The sequence below is a fragment of the Rhinoraja longicauda genome, chromosome 1 (genome assembly GCF_053455715.1).
Source record: "Rhinoraja longicauda isolate Sanriku21f chromosome 1, sRhiLon1.1, whole genome shotgun sequence".
In the NCBI taxonomy this organism is placed as follows: domain Eukaryota; kingdom Metazoa; phylum Chordata; class Chondrichthyes; order Rajiformes; family Arhynchobatidae; genus Rhinoraja; species Rhinoraja longicauda.
Window position 1 is genome coordinate 64,007,215 of NC_135953.1, and position 27,902 is coordinate 64,035,116.

Genomic DNA, 27,902 nt, shown 5'->3' on the forward strand with positions numbered 1-27,902 from the left:
CACGAGCATTGTTCGGCGTGGCCGCGCGCTCGTGCACGAGCATTGTTCGGCGTGGCCGCGCGCTCGTGCACGAGCATTGTTCGGCGTGGCCGCGCGCGCGTGCGCTCCGGGCCCGGAAGATGGCGCGGCTGCTGGAGAAGCTGCCGCCCGACGACTGTCCCCGGGTAAGTCAGCAAGTGGCGGCCGCGGATCCACCAGCTCGCACTGGGTGCAGCCTGGTGCCCGAGGCCGCGGCTGGAGACTTGCTGGGCGGCGCAATGTGCGCAGGAAGCGGTGAATGGCCCGGCAGCGCAGGGCACGGCCCGGCCTGCTGCCCCCACTCGGTCTGTTGGCCCTTCCTTCACCTCTTTCTGACCTTACAACAGTTTTATGGAGTTCTTTGCAGGCCGGCAGCATGAAAGGGCCTTTAAACAGTTTGCTTAGAGTTGGAAGGGTCTGCATCCGAAACGTCACCCACTCCTTCTCCCCAGAGATACTGCCTGTCCCGCTGAGTTACTCCAGCACTTTGTGTCTACCTTCGTTATTAAAAGTCACCCCTTTTAAATCGAAACTGCCAACGATAAGTTGTTCAAATGTTCATGGTGGTCCGTAGGGATTGTGTGGGAAAGCCTTTTGGTTGTGATTTCTTAAAGAAATAGTGGGATAAAAATTTGTAAATTTCCCCGGTGTGGGATGAATAAAGTACAGTACAGTACAGAACTTTATTGTCATTCGGTATAAATACCGAACGAAATTACAGCAGTCACAAAACACAGCAAAAAAGAAAAAACACAGGACACACGACCCCAACACAAACATCCATCACAGTGACTCCAAACACCCCCTCACTGTGATGGAGGCAACAAATTAGTATAAAGGAACATATTATTTAGATGGGTTGGTTAGTAAGTTTGCAGATGACACCAAGTGTGGTTGAGTTGTGGGCAACGAGTAAGGCTGTCAAAGTATACAGTATATTGAACAGGTACTGATACGGACAGAGAAATGGCAGATGGAATTTACTCAGAGCAGGTGTGAAATGTTACACTTTTGGGAGGTTGAGAGTAACATAGAAACATAGAAAATAGGTGCAGGAGTAGGCCATTCGGCCCTTCGAGCCTGCACCGCCATTCAATATGATCATGGCTGATCATCCAGCTCAGTAGCCTGTACCTGCCTTCTCTCCATACCCCCTGATCCCTTTAGCAAAAAGGGCCACATCTAACTCCCTCTTAAATATAGCCAATGAACTGGCCTCAACTACCTTCTGTGGCAGAGAATTCCACAGACTCACCACTCTCTGTGTGAAGAAATGTTTTCTCATCTCGGTCCTAAAAGACTTCCCCCTTATCCTTAAGCTGTGACCCCTGGTTCTGGACTCCCCCAACATCGGGAACAATCTTCCCGCATCTAGCCTCTCCAACCCCTTAAGAATTTTATATGTTCTATAAGATCCCCCCTCAGTCTTCTAAATTCCAGCGAGTACAAGCCCAGTCTATGCAGTCTTTCCTCATATGTAAGTCCCGCCATCCCAGGGATCAATCTGGTGAACCTTCTCTGTACTCCCTCTAAGGCAAGAACGTCTTTCCTCAGGTTAGGAGACCAAAACTGCACACAATACTCCAGGTGCGGTCTCACCAAGGCCCTGTACAACTGCAGCAGAACCTCCCTGCTCCTAAACTCAAATCCTCTTGCTATGAATGCCAACATACCATTCACTTTCTTCACTGCCTGCTGCACCTGCATGCTTGCTTTCAATGACTGGTGCACCATGACACCCAGGTCACGTTGCATCTCCCCTTCTCCCAATCGGTCACCATTCAGGTAATACTCTGCTTTCCTGTTCTTGCCGCCAAAGTGGATAACCTCACATTTATAAGTGGATAACCTCACATTTATTATTGAGTAAGGGGAAAGTCTACAGTTAATGACCTTTAACAGCATTGATATATAGAAGGAACTTGGCGTTGAACTCCATAAGTCCTTGAAAGTGGCAACACAAACAGATAGAGTGGTAAAGAAGGCTTATGGTATGCTTATCTTCATCGGTCATTGAGTGTAGAAGTCATGTTGTAGCTTTGTAAAACTTTAATTAGGCAGCATTTGGAGTATCGTGTGCTGTTCTGGTCGCTACATCACAGGAAAGATATGGAGGCATTGGAGAGGGTGCTGGATACTGCCCGGATTAGATGTAAGGCGAATTTTGAGCTATTTCGGCCACATAACACTTGCACCTCGCAACCGGCCTTTCAACGAGTGCAAGTGTGCGTGTGTGCATGCCAGGTTACAGATCCTGCAGGTATTGTCAGCTCGTTTGGAGCTCACCATCCCCACCCCCTCTTCCTCCTTAGCTTATGCAATAGTACAGTTGCTAGATGTGCTGAGGTACAGTTCCATGTGCACTGCATCCTGCTGACACCTTGCTTGAGTTTTGGTAAGATGGGTGCGCTTCCATCTCTCTTGTGGGACTAGATGGGAATCTAATCACAGACCTGATGGAAGTATATAGAATAATAAGTGAGGCATAGGTAGGGTACACGATCAAAACTTGCCCAGCGTGGAAAGGGCAAATACTAGAGTTTATAGCTTTAAGGTCAGGGGGAAAGTTAAAAGGAGATGTGCAAGGCAAGTTTTTTTTAAACACAGAGATTGGTCGGTGATTGTAAAATGAATGCAAAGGTGATGGAGCAGGCCAGTCAATTGTGGCATTTAAGCAACTTTTATAACAGAAGGGAAAATTGGTTGTTGGTCTTTTAAAATGTTTCTCTTTTGATTGAATTTTCAATCCTCGAGGTCATCTCATCAAAAAACCTGATCAAATTCATGAGACATAATGTTCCATGCACAGAGTCATACTAACTTTCCCTAATATTTCCAAATAAATCCCATCTGACAGAATCCCTTCCAATAACATTCTCATGATTGATGTAAAGCTCACTGGCCTGTGGTTTACTGGCTTATCTTTGCTTTCCGCCTTAAAAAAAGATACATTAGCTATTCTCCAGGCATCCCAAACCTTACCGGTGGCTACCAAGGATACAAAAATTGTGAAGGGCAAGTGAATGAAGTGTTTGTGGAGGAGCCAGTGGGTAAGGCCAACAATGAGGGTATGGAAGAACGTCTTGCTCAAGTTGATTGGAGCAGGTTGTTTGAGGGGAAAGGAACATTAGCCAAATGGGATTTGTTTTAAAGTGTGCTGGCAAGAGCTCAGGATATGCACACCCTTGTTAGAGTGAAAGGCAAAGCAGGCAAATGTAAGGAAGCTTGGCTGACGAGCGAAAGTGAGGCATTGGTTAAGAATAAGAAGGGAGCATGGGACAGGTATAGACAGCTGGGATCAAGTGTAACCCTGGAGGAGTTTTGGGAATTAAGGAGCAAAGTAAAAAAGGAAATCAGAAGGGCAAAAAAGGGCCAGGTGATAGCTCTGGTGAGTAGCATTAAGGACAATCCCAAGATTATAAGTTATAAATACATAAGGGGGAAAATGGTAATTAGAGAGAGAGTGGAACCCCTCAGGAATCAAAGCTGTCAACTCTGTATGAAGCCACAGGAGGTGGGCAAGGTCCTCAACGTGTATTTCTTCTCTCTATTTACTGAGAAAAACAGGAGGATGAAGGAACTAGGGGTAGTCAATGGAAGTGTCTTGAGAGCAGTCAGTGTTATGGTTGAAGAAGTGCTGAAGGTACTTTCATGTATGACGGTGGACAAATCTCGAGGACCTGATCAGATATATCCGAGGACATTGTGAGAAACCAGAGAGGAAATTGCGGGGGCCCTGGTTGAAAGTTACGAGTCCTCTTTAAATACATTAAATACATATATTGTATATTAATGATTTGGACGAGGGGATTGAAGGCTTTGGCCAAGTTTGCAGATGATGTGAAAATAGGTGGAAGGGTAGGTAATGTGGAGAAAGCAGGGACGCTGCGGAAGGACTTGGACAGGTTGGGAGAGTGGGCAGAGGAGTGGCAAATGGAATATAGTATAGCAAAGTGTGGAGTCATGCATTTTGGAAATGATCTGGAAATGTCTTGTCATCTATTTCTTTTGTAATACAATAAATTGTTTGAATATGGTACTGTGTGCTTTTTGCATTTAACATTTTGTATTTGCTTTTCTGCAGTTCATTCATAGAATAATTGATGGTGTTTGTGGGCGTGCACTTCCACGGTTTCGGGATTATGGAAATGTTTGGAGTCTTGTAGAATGGATGGAGGTACTGGAAGAGGCTACAGCATTTATAAAACATGCCCGCAGCAAACATTTGTCAAATGAAGAGGTTGGTGGTAAAACATTTTGAATATGAATGAAGTCTCAGCGGTAAATGTAAAATAATTTATGGCTAATATTTCTGTCAAATGCAACATAAAGATTGATCAGTAATCTTATTTCACTGTGATACCATTGAATCGTTATTTAGCCACTCATCATGTAAATCAGGTTCTGTGCTTTCTACTTATGTTGGCGAAGAACATAATTTTTAAGACATGTGTCTGCTGGAAACACTGACAGGCATATATTGTTGAGAGGAAGAGTTGTTAATATACTGTTTATTTAAACAAAAACTGTAAAAAAAATCTTGCACCTTTTTCTATATTTGTGAACTGGAGGCTGAAGGTAAGAATTACTTTTTTTTTAAAGAAATTTTTGGTCTCCTTGTTAGACACCAGTGCCTGGAATTAAGCAATACAAGGTATATAGATTTGGAGGTCAGTGCCTCTTATTCTCAGAATATCACTGCCAAAGCATCTCTGGGTGGGAACCTAGCTTCAGCAGTTTAATTATGGATTATCCCTCAATCAAGAGCTTGGAAATGAAAATGTTAAGCGTGTTCATGAGTGGTATACAGATTCACAATTCCTCAAGTTATGAAACAATCCATTCCTTCAATTAGCAAGATACAAATAATATTCTGCCTTGGGCTAAGTAGTGAGTAATGTTTATGACTATTGCTTACAAGACACTCTTAACCATGTTCTTGATATTTTAAAATACTTCTGTAGTCAAGTCTCTCAACATCAGTATCCTGGGAAAATTGGATTATTACTTTGACTGGGAGCTAATTGGACTAAATTGATTCTAAATTTGAACTAAATTGTTCAGCCAAATGGATCAAATAGTACATCAAAAAGATCCAATCGGGTTGGAAGTTGGCTTTTTAATGGCAGCTAACTTAGCATCTGACAACACAAAATCTTTCCTTCATCTCGAAGCAGAAGTTAGAAGGGTTATGAAGTACTTTCTACTTGACACACTGCTACCCTTTCTAACTTTGACTTTGTCTCTCAAACTTGAGATTTCTACTTTTGAGAAAGACAGTGGGCACATGAGAACATATGCTGATTGGGAATACGCCATTTGTAATTTAACAGCTGTTACAGACACGAGGGTGCAGTGACATTGACTGAAAACTCAATATTCCAGATTGTTCAAAGTTATAAAAATGAATAGTCAAAAAAGAAGAGGTGCATTGGTGATATAGATATCGGATTGGGTGGAAATAAGGCATAGCAGGCAAAAGTAAACAAACTCTCTAAGTCAAAGTGTGCCCTCACGGGAGATTAATGTGTTGGTGAGAAACTCGAAAGCATGGAAGAAGGGAACTGCAATTACCATGGGTGATTTCAATCTGTGTATTGATTGGCAAATCCTGCTGGTAAAAGTATTGGGAAAGGAATTTGTGGACTGCATCAGGGATCGTTTCTGAGAGCAGTATGTTACTCAATGTACTCTGATGCTGCCTGACCTGCTGAGTTACTCCAGCATTTTGTGAATAAATCGATTTGTACCAGCATCTGCAGTTATTTTCTTATATGTACTCTGGAACAAGTCATTTTGGATTTTGTGAAGAGTAATTAAATAAGATTGAAAGGAGATTTTGTTGTAAAGGAAATCTCTAAGGAATAGTGATTGCAACATTGTAGAATTCTCGATATACTTTATGAGCGAACTCCTCAGATTTAAAATCAGTGTCCTTAACTTAGATCCAGGCAAAAGCAAAGGCATGAAGGAAGACTTATCGAGATAGACTGGGAAAATAAGCTAAAGGAAAGGTCAGTAGTTGAATAGTCAAGTCAAGTCAAGTCAAGTCAATTTTATTTGTATAGCACATTTAAAAACAACCCACGTTGACCAAAGTGCTGCACATCTGATTAGGAAAAAAAAAAAAAAAGAAACATACAGTGGCAGGCAGCCAAACACAACGGCGCGGCCATCTTGAACAAAATGTTTAACTAAAGCAGAATGGTGTCCCGCGGCCGCGCCGCACCGGGCGATGGAAGGCCCCGCGGAAGAGACCTAAAAAAAAAGAGAAAGATTTCCCCCACCCACACCACCCACCCACCCTCACCACCCCCCCCACCCCCACCCCCCCCCACATACACAACCAAAACAAAACACCCCACCACCAACACACAAACAAAAAGGACAAAGGACAAACAGACTGCCAGCGAGAGCAAATACTGCACCTGGTCTCCGTGTCTGTATTTAGTTTAGTTTAATTTAGAGACACGGCGCGGAACAGGCCTTTTGGCCCACCGTGTCCGCACTGACCAGCGATCCCCACACACTAGCACTATCCTACACACTAGGGACAATTTATAATTACACCAAGCCAATTAACCTACAAACCTGTATGTCTGAGAAGTGTGGGACGAAACAGGAGATCCTGGAGAAAACCCACGCAGGTCACGGGAGAACATTCAAACTCCGTACAGACAAGCACCCATAGTCAGGATCTAACCCGGGTCTCTGGTGCTGTAAGGCAGCAACTCTACCACTGTGCTACCGTGCCGCACTGTTACACAACTATTTTATAATGTTCAGTATAAATATATCCCAATCAAAAAGTGGGGCTAGATGAAAAAGAGAAACCATCCATGGTTAACAAAGGAAGTCTACGAAAATACTAAATCAAAAGCTGGAACACATGAAGTGGCATGAGATAATATGGTAGACCAAAGAACGAGGTACTTTTGAGGAATCAGCAGCAGTTGGCTAGAAAAGCAATAAGTAGGGAGAAAGTTGATAAGAAGATAAGTTATCAAGTAATATCAAAACAAATAGCAATGGCTTCTCTGGAAATGTGGGAGCCCTGGAGAGTGAGACTGGATAATTAAACAGGGAATGCAAGGGAATGGCAGTTAATTAAAACCAATGTTTTGCAATAGCCTTCACAGAAAAAGACTCAAGGATGATAGACTATTTTGAAATAGGAGAGGAAAACCTGTAATATTCTATTATACTGAACAAAGTATTGAAGAAAATAATAGAACTGAAGGCAGACAAGTTGCCTGGACGTTGACTAACATCCAAGGATTTTAAAGGAAATACCAGCTGAGATGGTGGAAACATTCACGTTATAGACGTAGAATTAGACCATTCGGCCCATTGAGTCTACTCCATTCAATCATGGCTGATCTCTGCCTCTTAACCCCATGTTCCTGCCTTCTCCCCATAACCCTTGGCCCCCATCCTATTCAAGAATTTGTCTACCTCTGCCTTAAAAATATCCACAGACTTGGCCTCCACAGCCCTGGGTGGCAATGAGTTCCACAGATTAACTATCCTCTGACTCAAGAAGTTCCTCCTCACCTCCTTTCTAAAAGGACGCCCTTTAATTCTGAGGCTATGACCTCTGGTCCTAGACTCTCCCACCAGTGGAAACATCCTTTCCACATCCACTATTATCTATGCCTTTCATTATTCTGTAAGCTTCAATGAGGTCCCCCCTCAACCTTCTAAACTCCAGCGAGTAAAGCCCCAATGCTGTCAAATGGTCATCTTAGGCTAACCCACTCATTCCTTAAATCATTCTTATAAACTTTGGTTTGAAGGTTTTTAAAACTCAGAGTTTTGGGAAGTTATCAGGGATTGGAACAATGCTAATGTGACACTCTGGCTCATGAAGGGAAGGAGATAAAAAGTGGGAATCTATAGGCTGGTTATCTTAATGCTAGTCAGGAAGATGCTGGTCTAGATGAGCAAGGAAGCAACATCTGTTGGGGAAATGCTGGTAACGATAAAACTAGGAAGAAGGACAGTTGCAAAGCTGCTGGAGTCATTGAACAAGGAAAAAATAACAATAAAAAAGCTTACTACAGTCAACCAAGACAACATCTTTGTGAAAGGGGAATCACGTCTGACAAATTTGCTGGTATTGGAATTCTTTGAGGACATAACACCTGTGGTCAATAGTGGAATCAGCAGATGTAGTGCATTTGGATTTCAAAAGACATTCAATAAAGTGCCACTCCAAAGGCGTGCACAAGATAAGAGCTCGGAGTATTGGAAAAAGTATGTCAACGTGGATTGAAGACTGGTTAATCCATAGAAGACAGAATCAGAATAAGCCCATGTTTTCAGAATAGAAAGATGTGAATAGTAGAGTGCCCCATATGTCAGTCCATGGCCTATTTATGATCTATATTGGACTTGTAGGTGGGACAGAGTTAAGTTATCCAAGTTTGCTGAAGAAGCTAAAATAAGTTGGTGCACATGCTGTGAAGATAATATTTGGACCCTGCAACAGGTTATGGATCAATTGGACAAAGATTTAGCAAATGGACTTTAATGTGTGGAAGCGTGTTCATGCATTTAGGCAGAAGTCAAAAGAGAGGCGATTGTCAAAATGAGAGGTACTGCAAATCACAGGAACACAGAGGGGTCTAGGCTTTTTTATATGCAAATCGCAAAATAATAGTGGCAGGTGCAGCAAGTATTCAAGAATTTGGTATTTGGCCTTTATTGCTAGGGGTTTTGGAGTTTAAAAATAGCAAAATATGTTACATTTGTACAAGGTGTAAGTGAGGCTGTACCTAGAACACTCTACAGTTTTGGTCACCTTTTTAGGAAAGGATGTACCAGCATTAGCAGTAACTCAGGAGGGATGCACTGGGCAGACTTATGGGATGGGAGGGTTGTCCCTTCATGAATTACTAAAATGTTTAGACCTCCATTCTTTGTAATTTAGGGAAATGCATTGTAATCATATTGAAGCAGATAAGATCCTAATGGAATGGATAAGGTTATATTTTTAGATGTTTCCATCAGTGCTAGAGCCTCAAGTGAAGGAACGGTTCTAAATGAAGTGCTTTATTTTGTAACTGAGTTGAGTAGGAACAGCCTCTCACAGAGAATGATGAATCTCTGGAGTCCTCTACCTTATCTACTGAGGAGGCTAGAAGACTGGAGATATTTAAAGAGAAGGAAGATAAATATTTGGAAGATCAGGAAATTGAGGGCTAAGTGAATCTGGCACCAAAGAGGAGTTGAGCAGATCAGCCATAATTATATTTAATTGCTAGACAGGCTTGAGGAGCCAGGTGATCTACTCTTTCCTTGTGTTTTTGTATTGCTGTAGTAGTGCCAAAACACTGCATGTTCCAAACACGGAGCTTAGCACTTTCTCAAGAACAATAAGGGTGGGACATGAATTCTGGGCTTGTCAGACACATCCCACAGAAGAATAAACCTCAATATCTTTATAGAATTGAAATGCCAAGACTCCATGTTTGTAAAATTATGGATTGAACCTTTGATCAAATGTCTGAATAAAGAATGTTGAAGTCAAAAACCTCACTTATTGAATGAGAGCACAGTATTAATACTGTTCCTGCAGACATCAGATGTTAAGGTTTTTATTTAGTGTTATAGATTGAGTACATGGAAGATCAATGTTAGTAATTTCCTGGGCAATTCATTAACTGGAAAGATGGAATGTATAGCTATAAAAACCAAGTACATTTCCAGCAGAGGACGAATGCTTATCATCTTTGGTGTTTCTGTCTGGTCAATGTTGAAACAATTCGAAATCATTTCTATTGGCTTTCTGCCATGACATAGTCTTGTGTTTCTTCTAATATTGAACTGTCAGCTAACTAGAATATTAGCTTTAAGGCTTTAAAGTTTTAATTTAACGTTAGGCCATTAATTTCAGTTCTGACATATGACTTATATTATGTTCAGTCATTAAAACATGTTTTATAACTTGTGTTTTTATATAAGGTTCAACAGCTACTGGATGGACTAAGTGCAGCCCATCAAGAAGCAATTCTTAGCTGTTTAAAAGCGAGAAAGGAGGAGCTCAGATGGGCATTAATTGAGAAAACCAATAGTGTGACATCTGCTCAACTACAAGATTTTGATTGGCAGCTGAAGGTATTGCAATAAACGGGCTGTGCCTATTGGGTTACTGTATGATCATTTTTTTTAAAGCAAAGGTTCCTTCCCAATAATATTGCTGCAATAATGTTATGGTTACATATGGCATACAATCAGGTCATTTGGCCCAACATGTCTGCCAGGTATTAGTTATGCTTATATTAATTGCATTTTGGACCCCACTGCTGTGAAACCTCAATAGTATGAGGTTTCAATGCTCATCTAAACACCACTTGAATGTTGTGAGAGTACATGCCTCCACCTTACACCATAAGGTGCAATCCAGATATCGACTTCCCGTTTGTGAGGGGAAAATATTCATCAAATCCCCTCTGAATCTTCTATCTCTTACCTTAAAAATGTGTCCCCTGTTTGCAGGCACTTATGCTAAGGGGAAACGTTTTTTTTTGTTGCTATCTACCATTTCTATGCTGCACATAATTTTAGAATTCTCAATGAGAATTCCCCTCCGCCTTGGTAAACAAACCCAGGCATTCCACACTCATTGCTGAAAGACATGACGAATATCCTCTGCAACCCACCAGTGCAATCGCATCCTTCCTTTTCTGGGGTGAGCAGAACTACACACAATACTCCAGCCATGTCCTACCTGCAGACGACCTCATGTTACAGCTGATAATACAGTTGATGAAGGCAAGTATCCTGTATGTCATCTTCACCAACTTATCCATCTTTGCTTTTGCCTTTTGGAATCCTTGGACTTATACACCAAGGTTCTTCTTCTGTTCCTCAATACTCCTGAAACGTTTCCATTCATTTTGTATATCCTAGCCTTGTTGGTCCTTAGACTTTTCAGGATTAAATTCGATCTGGCCTTTCTATGGCCATTTTATGAACTAATAAATGATTTTCTGCAACTGAAGGCTACCCTCCCCATGCTCAGCTATAAACTTGGTCATCATAAGTCCTTCATCTGCATCCAGATTCTAAATATATATAAATGCAGTGGTACACCATTAGTCACAGGCTACCAATTGCACAAACAACTCTTGACTGTAACTCACTGTATCCTGTCACTAATCCAATTCAAGATCCAATTTGCCAGAGTGGCGATGCAATGTTAGAGGGGAGACACAAGGACAAGTAACCCGGCCTTGAATCTTATTGATAAACTCACTGGTTGTAAATTAATGTCTCGGAGTTATGACGAGGCTAACCCTGAATATCTTCCATCCTTTTTTCGGAACAGTTTAAAGTAAGGGTGGGCAACCTTTTTGTTACTGCGGCCCGGATCATGAATGAATGAACAAGCAGCCGGCCGGCTAGTTTACATAAAAAAGCAAAAATATACTTATTTTATTAAAACACAGCTTATTATATTCTGCATTTAAAAATAAAAGGCTAAAACTTATAAAACGATTTGTCCTTAACCAAGGTTCACCATTTGTGATTTAAAACGTATTGAATTCATAATGTATTTCTATTAAAAACCTTTTTAATTTGTAAAAATACAAGGAAACTTTAAAATGTAAACATTCATTATTGAAAAGTGGAAAGTCCACATAAAAAGGGAATAGTTTGTTTTAATTTAAATATTTAATAAATCATTGAGAAACTTAATGCTTTTTGCTGTTTAAAAGATTATCAATATTGGGGTTCACATTTGTTGATGCCAACAGCAATACACTATTTAAATGAGCTATTTAAATGGGCGGCACGGTAGCGTAGCGGTAGAGTTGCTGCTTTACAGCGAATGCAGCGCCGGAGACTCAGGTTTGATCCTGACTACGGGTGCTGCACTGTAAGGAGTTTGTACGTTCTCCCCGTGACCTGCGTGGGTTTTCTCCGAGATCTTCGGTTTCCTCCCACACTCCAAAGACGTACAGGTATGTAGGTTAATTGGCTGGGTAAATGTAAAAATTGTCCCTAGTGGGTGTAGGATAGTGTTAATGTACGGGGATCGCTGGGCGGCACGGACTTGGTCTGCCGAAAAGGCCTGTTTCCGGCTGTATATATATGATATGATATGATGATATGATATCAGTTAATCTGGATTTCAAAAAATTCTTGGTGTGTTTCATTTTTGAGAATAGTTGCTCACACAAATAAGATCTACCAAACAATTATGCCATCTTTTTTAGTGTGGTCCATCAGGCTAGGATATTTCTGCTTGAATTTATATAGTTTTTATAATAGTCAAGCACAGACACATCTTCTGAATAACATTTAGATCTCAATATGCTGTCACATTGCATTTCTATCAATTCCATTTGATAAATTTCTGCTACAATGTCTACTTTTACATCAAATGGGGTTGCACACAACTTGAATTCACATGCATATAAGAGCACCAATGGATGAGGAGAACGTACAGACACGCCAGCCTCAGGTTAAGTGAATTATTGAGAAACGCTCCACTCTAAGCGGCTGATGCAACACGAGCTGTAGTGTTGTCAGCCGCTGTATCACATACAGAAAACGGGAGCTATGGAATATCTGAACTAATAAAACTAACAAATAATAACTAATAAAAAGCACCACTGATTATCAAACATATTAGTATTCTAAATGTTTCTTTTTTATTTCTTTTGTTTTGGCTATTTCTTTGTGTTTAACCTCAGAAAAAAAAGATACGCCTGCGGGCCGGGTTGATATAATATTTCTCTTAGGGACTGCGATTTCAGGTTACGGGCCGGATCTGACCAGGGGGCCGTAGGTTGCCGAGCCCTGGTTTAAAGGAACTGAAAGTAAACTAATCATCTCAGATTACCAGGCAGTTTAGATGGCAATGAAATGATCGTGGAAATTTACAAAACAAAGAATGTTTTAACAAAACTGAATGAACTCAATAGTGCAACCGTGGCAAAATGGATGATGAAGAATGTAGAAACAAGGAACTGCAGATTCTAGTTTACACAAAAGAACACAAAATGCTGGAGTAACTCAGCAGGTCAGAAGGGTCCTGACCTGAAATGTCACCTATCCATGTTCTCCATAGATGCTGCCTGATCCACTGAGTTACTCTTGCACTTTGTGTCCTTTTGGATGATGAAAAGTTTGCTGGATGTAAATTTATACGATAGAAGTATATAAAATTCTGAGAGATATAGTGATAGTGGACAGTGAGAACCTTTGTCTCAGGATGGAAAAATCAAATACTAGAGGGCATAGCTTTAAGATGAGAGGGGAAAGTTTAAAGGAGATGTGAGGGGCAAGTTTTTTTTAATGCAGAGGGTGGTGAGTGCGAGGGATGGTGGTTGGGGCAGATACGATAGTGGCATTTAAGAAACTTGTGGATAGGTATGTGTATATGTTGGGAATGGAGGGATATGGATTATGTGCAGACAGATATGATTTGGCCTTGGCATCCAAGACATTGTGGGCTGAAGGGTGTGTTCTTGTGCGGTACTGTTCTTTGTTCATGATTAAAATTTGAAAGTGGGGATATGATTTTAATTATGAGATAATGGGAGCTGAGAACATTCATGTTAAAGATTGAAAGGTGCCAGCTGCATTGCTTAGATTGTATATGCTGAACGCACCCACAGGATATTTGTAACAGAATATGTTTTTTCTATTTTGAATTTGCAACAATTTGCCTCAGTTCAGAACTTGGTGAGCTGTGCACCAGAGGGTTGATAATTGCAATCGTAATTGACTGATCTTCAGGACAGGCATGGTAAATTATTATTGTGTCTGCAAAAAATAAATTGCTTGGGGCTGAAGTGCATATTTGAAAAAAAATATCACTTGAACATATTCCTGAAGATAACTTCAGTTCAAATATTTATCTCATTTCAATTGACTTAAGTGAATTTGAATACAATCAGAAGCAACTTTGCTACTTGTATATTGATGTATAAAGTTTTAATCTAATGTAACATAATAATGAAGTTTTGTGTTTATTTAGCAACAAAACAATTACAAGGACTTTCCATTAACAGTCCATTAATCAACAGTTCTGTAACTGAATAATCTAAAAGGCCCTCCTTCCTTTGTTCTATTTTCACAAGAAAATGTTTGGCCTTTAAACTGCTGGATCTCTGCCTAAATAGTCAATTTTACTAAAGCAGCTCTCGTACTGAGCCATACATAGGTGGTATCGGAAGCATTTTGAACACATTTTGATAAGATGCTGAATGATGTATGCAGAATTTAAAATCAGCTTGTATACTTTTGAGTACTTCGAAAATGTACAAACTATATTCTATCCATTGAATTCAACCAAACGGAAATATACTAAATGTATATTTAATTTAATACTTGTTTGTATTACAGTTACCTCTTTCAAGTGATAAGATTGCTTTTCTTCAAACACCACTGCTGAACCTTGACCTCAATGTCAAGGAAAATGGAGTATTAAAACCTGTCACCATTGAGATGGACAAAGAAGAGCTGCAAACACTAATTCACTCCCTGGAGGCAGCAAATAAGGTAGTTTTAAAGTATTTGTGTGCACATGTATTTTGCCGACTTTTTTTGTAATTGGTCCCAGTGTACTAATTTTCTGAATGTAGAATTTCAGTTGAACTTTGAAGGTTTACAGATGTAATATTTCATCCCCAGTGCTCAATTTTATGTGATTGCATTGTAAAACGGGAAACAGTATTTTCTTAAATCCACCGTACAAATGTGAGCCCGATGACAAGGTCTACAGGTACTTGACACGATGACAATGTGCTACAATAACAAAACTGGCTGTTTATCAACATCCATTGTTTCCTGAAGATTCATATGAACTAACCTGTTTATTGCCTAACCCTAGAATGATCAAGCAGTCTTGAACACCTTGACTGGCTCGAAGGGCCGAATGGCCTACTCCTGCACCTATTGTCTATTGTCATAGTCATTTAGAAATTACAGTCAACAGTCAACAGAGCTTTATTTGTCATTCCGTACCAAGGTACCGAACGAAATTACATAGCAGTCACACACAAAAAAAAAAAAAGAACACAAGACACATGACCCCAACACAAACGTCCATCACAGTGACTCCAAACACCCCCTCACTGTGATGGAGGCAACAAAACTTCCACTCTCTTCCCCACGCCCACGGACAGACAGCTCGTCCCCGACCGACCCGCACAGTCCCCGCAAGGGGATGGAAGTCCCCGCGGCCGAGCCGCACCGGGCGCTGAAACGTCTCGCGGCCGAGCCGGGCGATGGAAGGCCCCGCGGCCGAGCCGTGCGCAGCTAAGTCCTGCGGCCGAGCTGCGCCGGGCGATGTTAGGTCCCGCGGCCGAGCCGCACCGGGCGATGGAAGACCCCGCGGCCGAGCCGCACCGGGCACTGTTAAGTCCAGCGGCCAAGCCGCACCAGCGATGAAAAGTCCCGCGGCCGAGCCGCGCCGGGCGGTGTTAGGCCCCGCGGCCGAGCCGCACCGGGCACTGTTAAGTCCCGCCGCCGCGCCGGGCGATGTTAGGCCCCGCGGCCGAGCCGCACCGGGCACTGTTAAGTCCAGTGGCCGAGCCGCACCGGGCGATGTTAGGTCCCGCGGCCGAGCCGCACCGGGCGATGGAAGGCCCCGCGGCCGAGCCGCACCGGGCGATGGAAGGCCCCGCGGCCGAGCCGCACCCCGCGCCGTGAGGAAGAGACCTAAAAGAGAAAGGTTTCCCCCACCCCCCCACCCACACCACCACCCCCCCACCCACACCACCACCCCCACACATACACAAAAAACCCCCCAAAAAACCGCATCCCAACACCGACACACAACAAAAAAAAAAGGAAAAAAGACGAACAGACTGCTAGCGAGCCGCAGCCGTTAGGCGCCGCCACTTCCACCAGGATCAGAGAGCAGGGTCCATCATTTATCTAAACAACAAAAATACTTTAAATTGAATTATTAAATTGGACACATTGCACTTTGTATTTTCATCTAAGTCAGTCTTATGGAATGATAAAAATTGAGGGCTCCACAATAATCCTCTGATACCCACTGATACCTTGAAACTAACCGGTTTATTTTTATTCTATGTTGTTTTATTTTTCTGAATGTGTTTGCGGATGGCACGAAACTGACTGGCATTGTGAGGATGACACAAGGAGACATAGGGGCAATTTTAAGGTAGACACAATATGCTGGAGTAACTCAGTATCTCAGACTGATGGGTCTGAAGAAGGGTCTTGACCCGAAATATCATCCATTCCTGTCCAGAGATGCTGCCTGTCCTGCTAAGTTACTCCAGCATTTTGTGTCGATCTTCAATTTAAATCAGCATCTGCAGTTCTTTCCTGCACATAGAGGCAATTTTAGATAGGTTGAGTGAATGGGTAAATACAAGTTGGTTGTAGTATATGCAAATAAGTTAAGCACTTTAGGAAAAACAGAAAAGCAGAGTATCATGTATATTTGATTGGGAAATGTCAATATTCAAAGGCTTCTGGATGCCCTTGTGCATTAATCACTGAAAACAAAATTTGCAGGTGACCCAGCAAGTTTGAAATGGTACAACGGCCTTCAGTGCAAACAGTTTTGAGAATAGTGGCAAGGACGTTTTACTACAATTATACAGGATCTTGGTGATGCCATACGTTTAGTATCGTGTTGAGTTCTTCTTACCCAAGAAAAAAATATACTTGCCATGGAGACAGTTCAGTGAAGTTTCTTGGAGTGACAACATTGTCATAATTAGAGATATTGGGTCAATATGCCCTGTACTCATTATGGTTTAGATGAATGAGAGGGGATCTCATTAACATGTATGCATTTCTGCCAGCATGGGACAGATTGGAGATGGATAGATGTTTTCCTGGTTGAGTTGTCCAGAATGAGCAGTTACAGACATTTGGGACTGAGATGAAGAGAAATTTCTTGGAAGGTGATGATGTTGTGGACATCAATACCATAGAAGGCTGTGGAAATGAAGTTAGTGAATATTTGGAAGTAGACAGTTTTCTAAAGACAAGTAGTTGGAGGGATTGTGAACATGGTATTGAGATAGAGGATTGGCTGTAATACTGAATAGAGGAGCAGCTCTGAATGGCCTACTTCTCTAGTCTATGTGTCTGAACGGAAAGGTGGTTTCAGGTACACTTTATATGAAATTTTGTTTTGTTCAAAATACCTGCAAAATTGATTATACAAAGTGTTAAGAATTTTTGAATATTTCTGATTAATAACATTATCTGAAGTTTAGCTCATTGTGAAACTTCCACGTAGTCACAGCTTGGTGTAGAGGAATAGGCCAGGCTTGCAGGAAGCAACAATGGAACAGAGAATATATTTTGAGGACTATGAAACGACATCAGGGAGCAACCTAACAATCCAAGCACGGAGCCTGAAAAGTGAATCTTTAGCGGGCTAGAACTAATTTTCAACTGATTCAATTCTCTGCCAACTCAACAGTGTTATGTTCCATCCCTAACTGTATTTGGGATGACAGTGAATTGATGTAGTGATGGACTTCCAATGTGCTGTGAGGGAATGAGTTCCAGGATTGTGATGTAGCATCAATGAAGGAATCATTATGATTTGGGAGTTACTGTTGACAAAGCCTTGGTAACGTTTGTTGTAAATCTTGTTACATAATAACAGTGATGCAAAAATGTATGTTTAACATTAGTTGGAATCTGAGAAGTTTGGTGTAAATCGTGCTTTTGAAAACTGTGACTGGTGGAGCATTATGCTGCGATGGCAAGTATCCTTAACAATACATTCTCAGCTTCTCTTACAAGCACACTGCATTGAGCAATTCTCATGGTTTATGTGATAACATTAAAATGAAGCACTGAAGAAAATGTTTCCTTCCGCCATTTTAATCTACAAAAACATGGACATCAGTCACGCTCTGGGATGTACAATAGCTTTGCTTGAAATCTTGAATGGGGAAGTGTTTGAGCTCTTTTTGTTTGACAGTCCAAGTTAAAATGACAAGATTTAAAAACAATTTTTAAAGTTTAGCTGTGTTATCTCTATCAGGGAACAGGAGTTCTAAAGCAACAGCTTCCAGACATAGATTGAGACTTTAGTTGTGATGCTAACTGGAAGACCTGTTTAACAAAAATAAATCATTTTTGGACTTACCCATCGAATACTGAGAGAATACATCAGCCTCATCTGGTCATTATTTTGAAGTTGCTTTAACACCCCACAGCTCTAATCAGTGAGTTTGTTCAAAGCTTTTGAAAAGTTATGAGTGTGGCTATAATCCTTGAAACTTGAAGTGGTAGTTTGACCTTCTATTTTTGTAGTTGATTGGAGGAAAAATATGCATTAGGAGTTATTCTTTACTAAAGTTAGGCTTCTTGGGCAAATTTTATAGCCTAAATAAGTAATATTACGTCATACATTGTTATTCATTTATAAACTGTTCAGTAATTTATGGTGAGGTCAAGAGAGGTTGTGCGTTACAAATCACTAAGTTGTCTGATGATTTGAACCTTTCCTTTGACAAACTTGTGAAGATTGCAACTCTCTATCAAATTTCCTTTGTGTTTGAAGAAATTTTCTGCCTTTGCTTGTTACTGGCCAATTCATTTCTTCAGGGGGATAGATTGCAACTTGCGTTTGCTTTAGTTATTTGAAGAATGTTTCTGCCTAACTAGAGTAATTGAGTTGTACAGCATAGAAACAGGCCCTTTGTCCCACCGTGTCTATGCTGACCATCATGTCAATCTACACTGAATCCATATGCATGTGTTATATGCTTGCTCATCAGATACTTGTTCATTTGCATCTTAAATATTGTTACTGATCCTGCATTAGCTTTTATAGAAAAAAAACATAGAAAATAGGTGCAGGAGGAGGCCATTCGGCCCTTTGAGCCAGCACCGCCATTCATTGTGATCATGGATTCAAGGTAGAATTTGAAATTGGAGTCTTTCGAACATTGTTATGTTCGATAAATCACCAGATTCAGGCACAGAATTTGTACAACAAAGTATTTTATTGCACTACCAAATAAGGCTCTTAGACTCACTGATCCACGTATGTACTTGCAAACCACGAGTATACAGTAAAGAGTGCCCCCGGGTAGTGAACTGTTGCTGATCACCTGGCACCCTTCATGACACGGTCCAAAGGCCGGGGTTCTCTCCTCCTCCGGAAGGTCGCTCAATACGGTCCTTTATGGCGTTTCTCATCCATTAAGACTGTTCCATACCCCCTCCTGTGAGCCAATCATTAGCCTGTCCAATCAGGCCGTGCCACACTTAGCCTGTTGTGCACCCCGTTTCTGCACTACTTGCGCTAGGGGGCATCGGTGGCCCACCCAACCATTGCGGCGTTTTGCTTAGCAAACCCAGACATTCCCACACTTGTTTGGGAACATCTTCGAGAATATCAACCTGTTTTCGAAGGGTTTGGAATGCTGTGCTGCTAATTTAGCTGACAACTCCATTTTAGCTAACATGGTCTGTTTGACCCTTACATTACAGCTGTACTTTGAATGGTAGAATTTGAGTCTACAAGCAGTAAGTTGTTCTTAGATTTTTTTAAATGAAATAGATTAGGTTTAAGTTTAACAAAAATCTTTCCTTTTATTTACTTGCTTTGGGTTTTATCCCATTTCATCCTTCTACCCTTTTCTTTCTCAATTCTAAGTGTCAATTATTGATATTTACCAAGATTACACTGTCACCCATGTTTACTGGGGTGGGAGCAGCTTTACGTCCTCGTCGTCCACCCTGGGTAGTTCTACAGAACGGGCAAAATCTGCAGCAAAGCGTCAACTACGGTACTCTGAAGCACCAATTGCCACCTTTGACTGTTGTAGTTGACATACGAAAGAAAGAAAGACCCTTGTTTACCAAGATTACACTGTCGCCCTTACTGTGCCGTAATAAGTGCACAAGTTAGGGAAAATGGCAAATATGCTGCAAAATGTGGTATGTTCCACAGAAGGGTCCCGACTCAAAATGTCATCTGTCCAAACCCTCCACATATGCTGCATGACCCAAGGAGTACTTCCGGCACTTAGTTTTTTGCTCAAGATTCCAGTATCTGCAGTTTCTTGTGTCCCAATGCTGTGAAATATTTTGTTCCAATGTGCTGTTACAACACTGCCATTTTTAGTTGCTGTATATCTATTCAATAAAACTTATTTGTCAGTAAAACCTAAAATATAATTTTATATAGTGGTGCCCTCCTGCCTTCAAAGACTTGGTCTAATGTAGCAATATTCTGCTACATTAGACCTAGAGTAAATGTTATGGGTTATGTTTTATATTATCCTTTACATTATCCATGGAGGTACTGTCAGAAACTTCCTTTCTCTTTCCCTGTACTGACGAAGGGTCTTCAATCTCAAACATTGTCTGTTCCTCTTTCCACTAGTGCTGCCTGATCTGCTAAATGTTTCCAGCATTTTTCGATATATTTTGGATTTTGTACATCTGTAGTTTATTTTTATTTTCTGGAAAAAGTACTTTATTGGGTTACAATGAACTTTAGGCCATTACTGTTTTAATACAAATCTATCCTTCAACAAGTAAAATTTTGTATTTAATAGCTCACACCGTTCAGATTTAAGGTCAACATCTGTTTCTATATCAGGTTGTTGAAATTATGCATTTGGATTTATACAGCTGCCATTTAAAAAAAAGAATTGTGATTGTTTTAGAACTGGTTGTTGTATTTTTTAAATGTTGCTAAATAAAGATTGAAACAGACAAATCTTGAAATATGAATATATTAAAAATAAAGTATTATTGTAAAATTCCATGTTTTTAAATATTTATGAGGAAATTAGAGCATGCACAGATGAAATTAGTTTTCATGGGTCACCATTTACTATGTAGTAATTATGGCTTGGCGTGTCAATAAAATCTTTTCCATTTAGTGTAAGGTATCCAATAGGAATTTGTAATAGCTTAAATTCTTATCAGTTCAGCTATTGATTCTATTGGGGAAGATGACAAACAGCTCAGCCTGGTGAGGGTGTGTTGAATCGTTGACTGCAATGGTTTAGTTTCCATATTAAACTAAGCAAGAACAGCTGTCAGCTTCATTGAGTAATGATGGTGATTATCAGTAGTTCTGCCATCAATGCTACAGCAAAATACTTGTATTAATTCCATCAATCTCAAATAGATTTGAACTTGAATGTTGGAGATAAAGGTGCATTAATCTAATCCATTACATTTCCCTTGTTACTCAGTTATCTATTACACATTTCCATTTCTATTGCACAATCTTTTGTGACATAATTAATGTTCAGGCATAAATCTTTTATGTTTCATCAGTATTTCAGTTGGAAACTTGTGATTGCTGTTGACATTTAACACATTGCTTTGTTTGGAATATATTGCCATCTATATTTTGATAAAATTGAATGAATTTTCTGATGACACCAAAGCTTTGTCTATGGGAGGCAGTTCTACTAATTTCACAGATACTGACTATGTATCCAGTGTATCCATTACTGCATAATGAATTACCCAGTGAGATGGATGGCAGCGTGGGAACCCAAGCCCTGGTGTGGGACGGGGTTGCTGGTGAGATGCCACCTGGGCTCTGGTCTGTCAGAGAGAAAGTGGGAATCAGCACTCGGTGAGCCAGATGTTGAACCATCGTCATCTCTGAATAGAGTCAGAGAGCTGCAGAGCCCTATCCTTGTATCTAAATAACTGGATAACGCATTATTGGAATTTTACTAGAAGTGTAAGGTTGTTAACAAATTAGGATTAGAATCCTATAACTAAAGATTCTTTAAACAATTACTTTTTATGTTTTAATATTTATCAGTACAGGTCCCCCATTGATTTTCCGACACCCTTGGTTCCAGAGCCTTTCTGGGTTATCTGTTTTGCTGGATCAACGGGGGTCACAACTTGTCAGAGGAGTCCTAGGGTACTGGAACAGTCCGCCTAGCAGCTGAGGGTCCGAGATACCGGCCCACAAAGAATGGAGCTGCTGGCACCGACTAGGCCATAATTCCAGAGCCCTGACTGCAGGGGCAAATTCGACCCGCAAATCTGCATGGAAGATGTTGCCAGGACTAGAGGGTGTGAGCTATAGGGAGAGACTGAATAGGCTGGGTCTCTATTCCATGGAGCGTAGAAGGATGAAGGGAGATCTTGTAAAGGTGTACAAAATCATGAGAGGAATGGATTGGGTAGATGCACAGAGTCTTTTACCCAGAGTTGGGGAATCGAGAACCAGAGGACATAGGTTCAAGGTGAACGGGAAATGATTTAATAGGAATCCAAGGGGTAACTTTTTCACACAGAGGGTGGTGGGTGTATGGAACAAGTTGCCAGAGGAGGTAGTTGAGGCTGGGACTATCCCATCATTTAAGAAACAGTTGGACAGGTACACAGATAGGACAGGTTTGGAGGATTATGGACCAAGCGCAGGCAAGTGGGACTAGTGTAGCTGGGACATTATTGGCCGGTGTGGGCGAGTTTGGCCGAAGGGCCTGTTTCCACACTGTATCAATCTATGACTCTAAGTTCCGATGAGGTTGAGATCGGCCACCTCATCTGGCCTCGGCATGATGTTTCTGGGAGGGGTAGTGGTGGGGAGCAGGTGTGGGGGTTTCAAGTGCATTTTGTAATTTTGTCCAGATTAAAGGAGGTGCCGGACCACTAGTTGTCAAAAAACCGGTAGTGCACCTGTACCAGGGATTATATTATGTAATTGGAATATATTCTGGGAAATATCCAATTTAGCAAAGAGAACTGTCGAGTGAATTGCTTGTCCTCTCAGGTCTGAATCAGTAGTATCTAAAGCAGTTGTTTTAATCGGTAAGATTTTGAATAAGATAAAATGTTGGAGTCTTTATTGACCTTCCTTTAATTCTCAACACTAGAAAAAAATTAGACAGGAGGAGATAAAGGGTAGAATGATTTATACTATACACCTTGAACGGGTTGTCATAGAGGTCAGAACCTGTATAGATCATTCATTTCAAAAGGACTTACTTGAGGTTTATTTCCAAGAAATTAATAATGAAAACATTTCCGATGGGGAAAAAAAAGCAAATTTATGTGTTAAGATCATGAAATTCCGTTTAATGTTTGTCATGAAATTTCACAAAATGGTGATCTATGTGAAATACCTCAATGTCCAATACTTTTATTACTGCAGAGGTTTGTAAATTTGCTGTAACCTCACAAGTGAAAACACTTCAAATCAAATTAATGTAATTTTTGGAAAAGCTCTTAACCTTTCTACGGTGGAATTAATGTACATTTGAAATAAGCATCTAATATCGGCAGTGTTTTTTATGGTGTAGAAAAATCATAGAAAAACTACTGGGTAAACGGAATGTGGAGGTCTTGTAATTTCAATCTCAAATGAATTTGGTACAGAATGATCTATTTGGCAAGGGAATACGAATATTTATCCTGCAAAAATTGAACAGAATTAACATTCAATGTTTGCCAGAACAGAAAATATTAAAAGTTTACATTGCACGATAATATTTTTGACTTACGATCTTTAGGAGATGTATGACATTGACCCAGGGTGAATTGGTTTCAGATTTTTATTACTTTGCCTGGGGTCCCAGCAAGTTCAATCCTGTCACGAACCAGTATGGGAATCAATTTTACAATGTAAGTTGACATCCCCTCATTTAATAGGTACCAAGTGAAATATAGATAGCTGAGGGTGAGATTGTGCGTTACCAGGCACAAACCATTTCCAGTATCATCAGTCAGCTTCACTAAAATGTTTCAGTAATTGATTCAAAAGTTTATTCATCAGCTTTTGTGGTACATTAAAAAATAATGAATATGGCCAAAAATAACACAACCTTCTCATCATGAACGACTGTTATTTTGGTTAGCTTCCTAAACAGATGGTGCTATAATGGTTCCTTAATATGTTTGACTTTAGACTATAGAGATTTAGACTTTAGAGAAACAGTGCGGAAACAGGCCTTTTGGCCCACCGAGTCCGTGTCGACCAGCGATCATCCCATACGCTAACACTATCTTACACACCAGGGATCATTTACAATTTTACTGAAACCCATTAACCTACAAACCTGTATGTTTTTGAAGTGTGGGAGGAAACTTAACGCCCAGAGGAAACCCACGCAGTTACAGGGAGAACGTACAACCTCCGTACAGGTAGCAACCATAGATAGGATGGAAGCTGGGTCTCTGGCGCAGCAAGGTAGGAATCTTACTGCTGCACCACTGTTCCACACTGTTTACAGTAAGTTAGAAATTGCTTGATATACACTCGGTAATAGTTTAAATTTACTAAATTCTCTCTTGACAGGTTGTTCTACAAATAAAGTGACGACCTGGCCATTAGCATCAATGGAAACTGAGATCTACTTGAACTTTGCACTGATACTGAAGTGAAAGAAGATTAAATTCTGTAAAAAGTTAGGTTATCAAGCCTGAAGAACTCCCAATATCTTGATGAAAACCTGTTTTAAAGTGCTTGTTAACTTTGGAAAACTCAGTAGAGTTAAGTATGGCTAGTATTTTGCACGAATTGGCCACAATTATAGTAATGTACAGTAAACCTATATTTGCAACTAAAGTTTGTGCTTTATTTCCTGACTGAGCTTTAGCTGGTTTATATATTCTTTGCCTAACTCATGAAAGACACAAGAAGAAACTGTTACTGAAACAAAAATAATCTGTGATTGTGTTCTTCATTCATTGTTCTGAAGAGGAATTTGACATCTAGTCTGATGTGAAACTGAAAATACTGGATTTTTTTCAGGACCTGAATGCTTTATCACAAACATTTAATTTGACCCAATTTTCACAACTGAGTATCGAATGAGATGGGAAAGAAAATGGGGAAGACTATATTGTTTACTCATTCAATATTCCATTTTATAAGATTTTTGACCTCTTACCAATGCATTTTCAGCTATCCATTAAATTTGTTATGCATGTTTGCAAATTGCTTTAGATATTCCGGCCTAATTTTGAAATAATGACTTGGATTTTCCTGGTAAATGGTGATTCCTTGAAATGCAGTGCCAGAATTACGTCTTTCTGGGATCATGCAGCCGTTAAGCTCTTGGGTTCTGTGGCACATTAAATCTAAAACAAAGTCCAACAAACCTGCTGGTTGCAAAGAAGACAGCCAAAGGCAAGATGCGTTTTAAAATGTTTTATTCAAACTTTTAATTATTTAAAGAATTTTTGATAACATTATAAATTAAAATGTAATAAACTGTGTCAGTTCTGTACCTTTTTGATTAATTTTCTAACGCTTCGAACTAACAGTCAAAACTTTCAGGGTGGAGCATTAGTGCTTCATTTAAGGCTTTGTTGCTCTTTAGACTGTTCTACAGATGTCCAGGGTACCAAAAGATTTGCCTTTCACAGCTGGGTAAATTCAGCTGTGGTGACTGTGGAAAGTGATTCCAGGCAATGGCTTAAGTGCTAATTAGAATTTGTTCATTGTAATTGTAGAGAGATTCAACTGCCACTCACAGGTCACTGGAAGGGATGCTTTATGCCCTCAGTCTGAGAAACCATGGTCGCCCAAATCTTTGTGCAATGTAAGGAAACATGAGAATCTTCATGAAATGCTGGAGTAACTCAGCGAGTCAGGCAGCATCTCCGGAGAGACGGAATGGTACCCTACCCCCAATACCATGTGCTCTAATTTTGATCACCAATCTCCTGTGTGGGACCTTATCAAAGGCTTTCTGAAAGTCTAGATACACAACATCCACTGGCTTTCCTTCATCCATTTTACTTGTCATATCCTCAAAACGTTCCAGAAGATTAGTCAAGCAATATTTCCCCTTCATAAATCCATGCTGACTTGGACCAATCCTTTTACTGCTATCCAACTGCACCATTATTATCTCTTTAATAATTGACTCCAGCATCTTCCCCACCGCCGATGTCAGGCTAACTGGTCTATAATTCCCCATTTTCTCTCGCTCCTTTCTTGAAAAGTGGGATAACATTAGCTACCCTCCAATCCACGGGAACTGATACTGAATCTATTGAACATTGGAAAATGATCACCAATGCATCCACCATTTCTAGAGCCACCTCCTTGAGTACCCTGGGATGCAGACCATCAGGCCCTGGGGATTTATCAGCTTTCAGTCCCATCACTCTACCCAATACTATTTCTCGCTTAATGCCAATTTCCTTCAGTTCCTCTGTCTCCCTAGATCCTCTAGTACATGTGGAAGATTTTTTGATAATTGAAAACACCAAATTATATAATTTTGCTCAGAAGATCCTTTTAATTGATGAATCCTGTTTTATTGCTCTCCCTGATACTGAATCTGTTGCCTGGTTTTGATGTCTATCATCAATGGGCTAATGCTTAATCTTCAATTGCTGTCCTGCAAGAATCCCTGTGTCTTCTCAGATGAGAAACTAATGAACTTACACGAGTAGAAATTATAGCTCTCAAATCTTATATGAACATAAAATAAGTGAGGACGCCAAACGGACAGTACACTTGGTGAAGTGGATGATAAATCTTGTAAGAAAAGAGGATTATTGGAATCTTGCTTTAATTTGCAACTGTTTACAATACAAGACCATGATTCTTGTGAATATTCTAACATTTCAATAAACTTAGATCTTGTGGTAAAGCATACATTCATGTCAGGGTTTATTAATGAAATAAAAGTAATTGGTTTAGAAAGTTAAATAAAAGGTGTTTGGAGCTTGTTGGTATTTGAAATCTTATTTTCTCTTTCTAAAGGCATATGGGGAATTTTACATGCTAGTATTTAGTATCCTGGTGGGCAGTTTTGCTCTTTCACTTCCTTTGCTCAAAATCATGCACTTTTATTTAAACAATACAAATATAAACATTGACAATTCTTGCTTGAATTAAAAAGTAAACATTTCAGTTACATTTTCAGTTTGAAGTCTTCTGCATAAGAGACTTTCTCCACCTTATCTTTGTGCAGCACATATAATAGTTATTCACTTTGTGCAGAGAATACAAAATGCATATTTTTAACATAACATGGTTCTCTTTATCCTTCAAACAGAGCCTCCTGTATACCATAATCTATTTTTTTTCTTTCTCACTGGTTCCAGTTTGAAATATGTTTTGAGAATTGACTTAAGATACATCAATATTCATCCAGGTAAAGGCAATGCCGACATTTCCAATTATGTCAAAAAACATTTGCAAGTGCTTAGACTATGCAAAGAATATCATTCTGAAAAATCCTGACTGTGGGAATTAAAAGATCAACCCAACATGCAATGCACAGCAAATCTTGTTTGTGCTTCCAGTATTTGACATACTGTTCAATAAATATTTTAAACGAAAGTGATTTTTAAAATTTTGTTCACATTTTTAACATTGACACCGTAAGCATAATTTCAAAGCCTTATCTATCTGCTACATTTTCTACGATAGGGACCAGGTGCCTAGGAAATTTTGTTTTTCAAACAGTGCATTGATTAACTTGAAGTTGAAATTCAAAGCTAAATATCTTATAATTAGATTTTGGGATTTTGGGAACTTATTTCCAATAGTGTGATGGCAAAATGGACAATATCTTCATATCTTTTCAACAGAAGCTTTAAATCATACTGCTAATAGTGAAAAAAATTGTAGCAACATCGGTATGAGTTGCCCAGCCACAGGTTATCTCTTGCTAATTTGATTGAGTTTTTTGAGGACGGTTTTAGTAAGGTATTAGATGTTTAGTGAGTTCCTCATGGTAGACTGATCCAGAAGATTGAGATGCATGGGATCCATTGAGACATGCTAGTTTGGATTCTGATACCCAAAAAGTGCAATTTAGGTTGCCCCACCAAGGAAAGATGAGACGGCTTTTGAATGAGTGCAGAAGAGATTTACCGGAATGCTGCTGGATTAGAGGTTACTGGCTATAAAATATTATTTTCTCTGGAGCATCAAGAGTTTGAAGGGAGACCTGATAGAA

At 40.1% G+C, this 27,902-nt stretch overlaps 1 protein-coding gene across 1 annotated transcript; it reads left to right on the forward strand.

Annotated features, from left to right (window-relative positions):
* Positions 1–42: 42 nt before the first annotated feature.
* commd8 (COMM domain containing 8) lies at positions 43–27,902 on the forward strand. The gene is made up of 5 exons (XM_078398908.1): positions 43–164; positions 4,103–4,258; positions 9,985–10,137; positions 14,380–14,535; positions 24,275–27,902. Exons 1-5 carry the CDS (start codon positions 120–122, stop codon positions 24,293–24,295), a joined length of 531 nt encoding a protein of 176 aa, XP_078255034.1. The 5' UTR covers positions 43–119; the 3' UTR covers positions 24,296–27,902.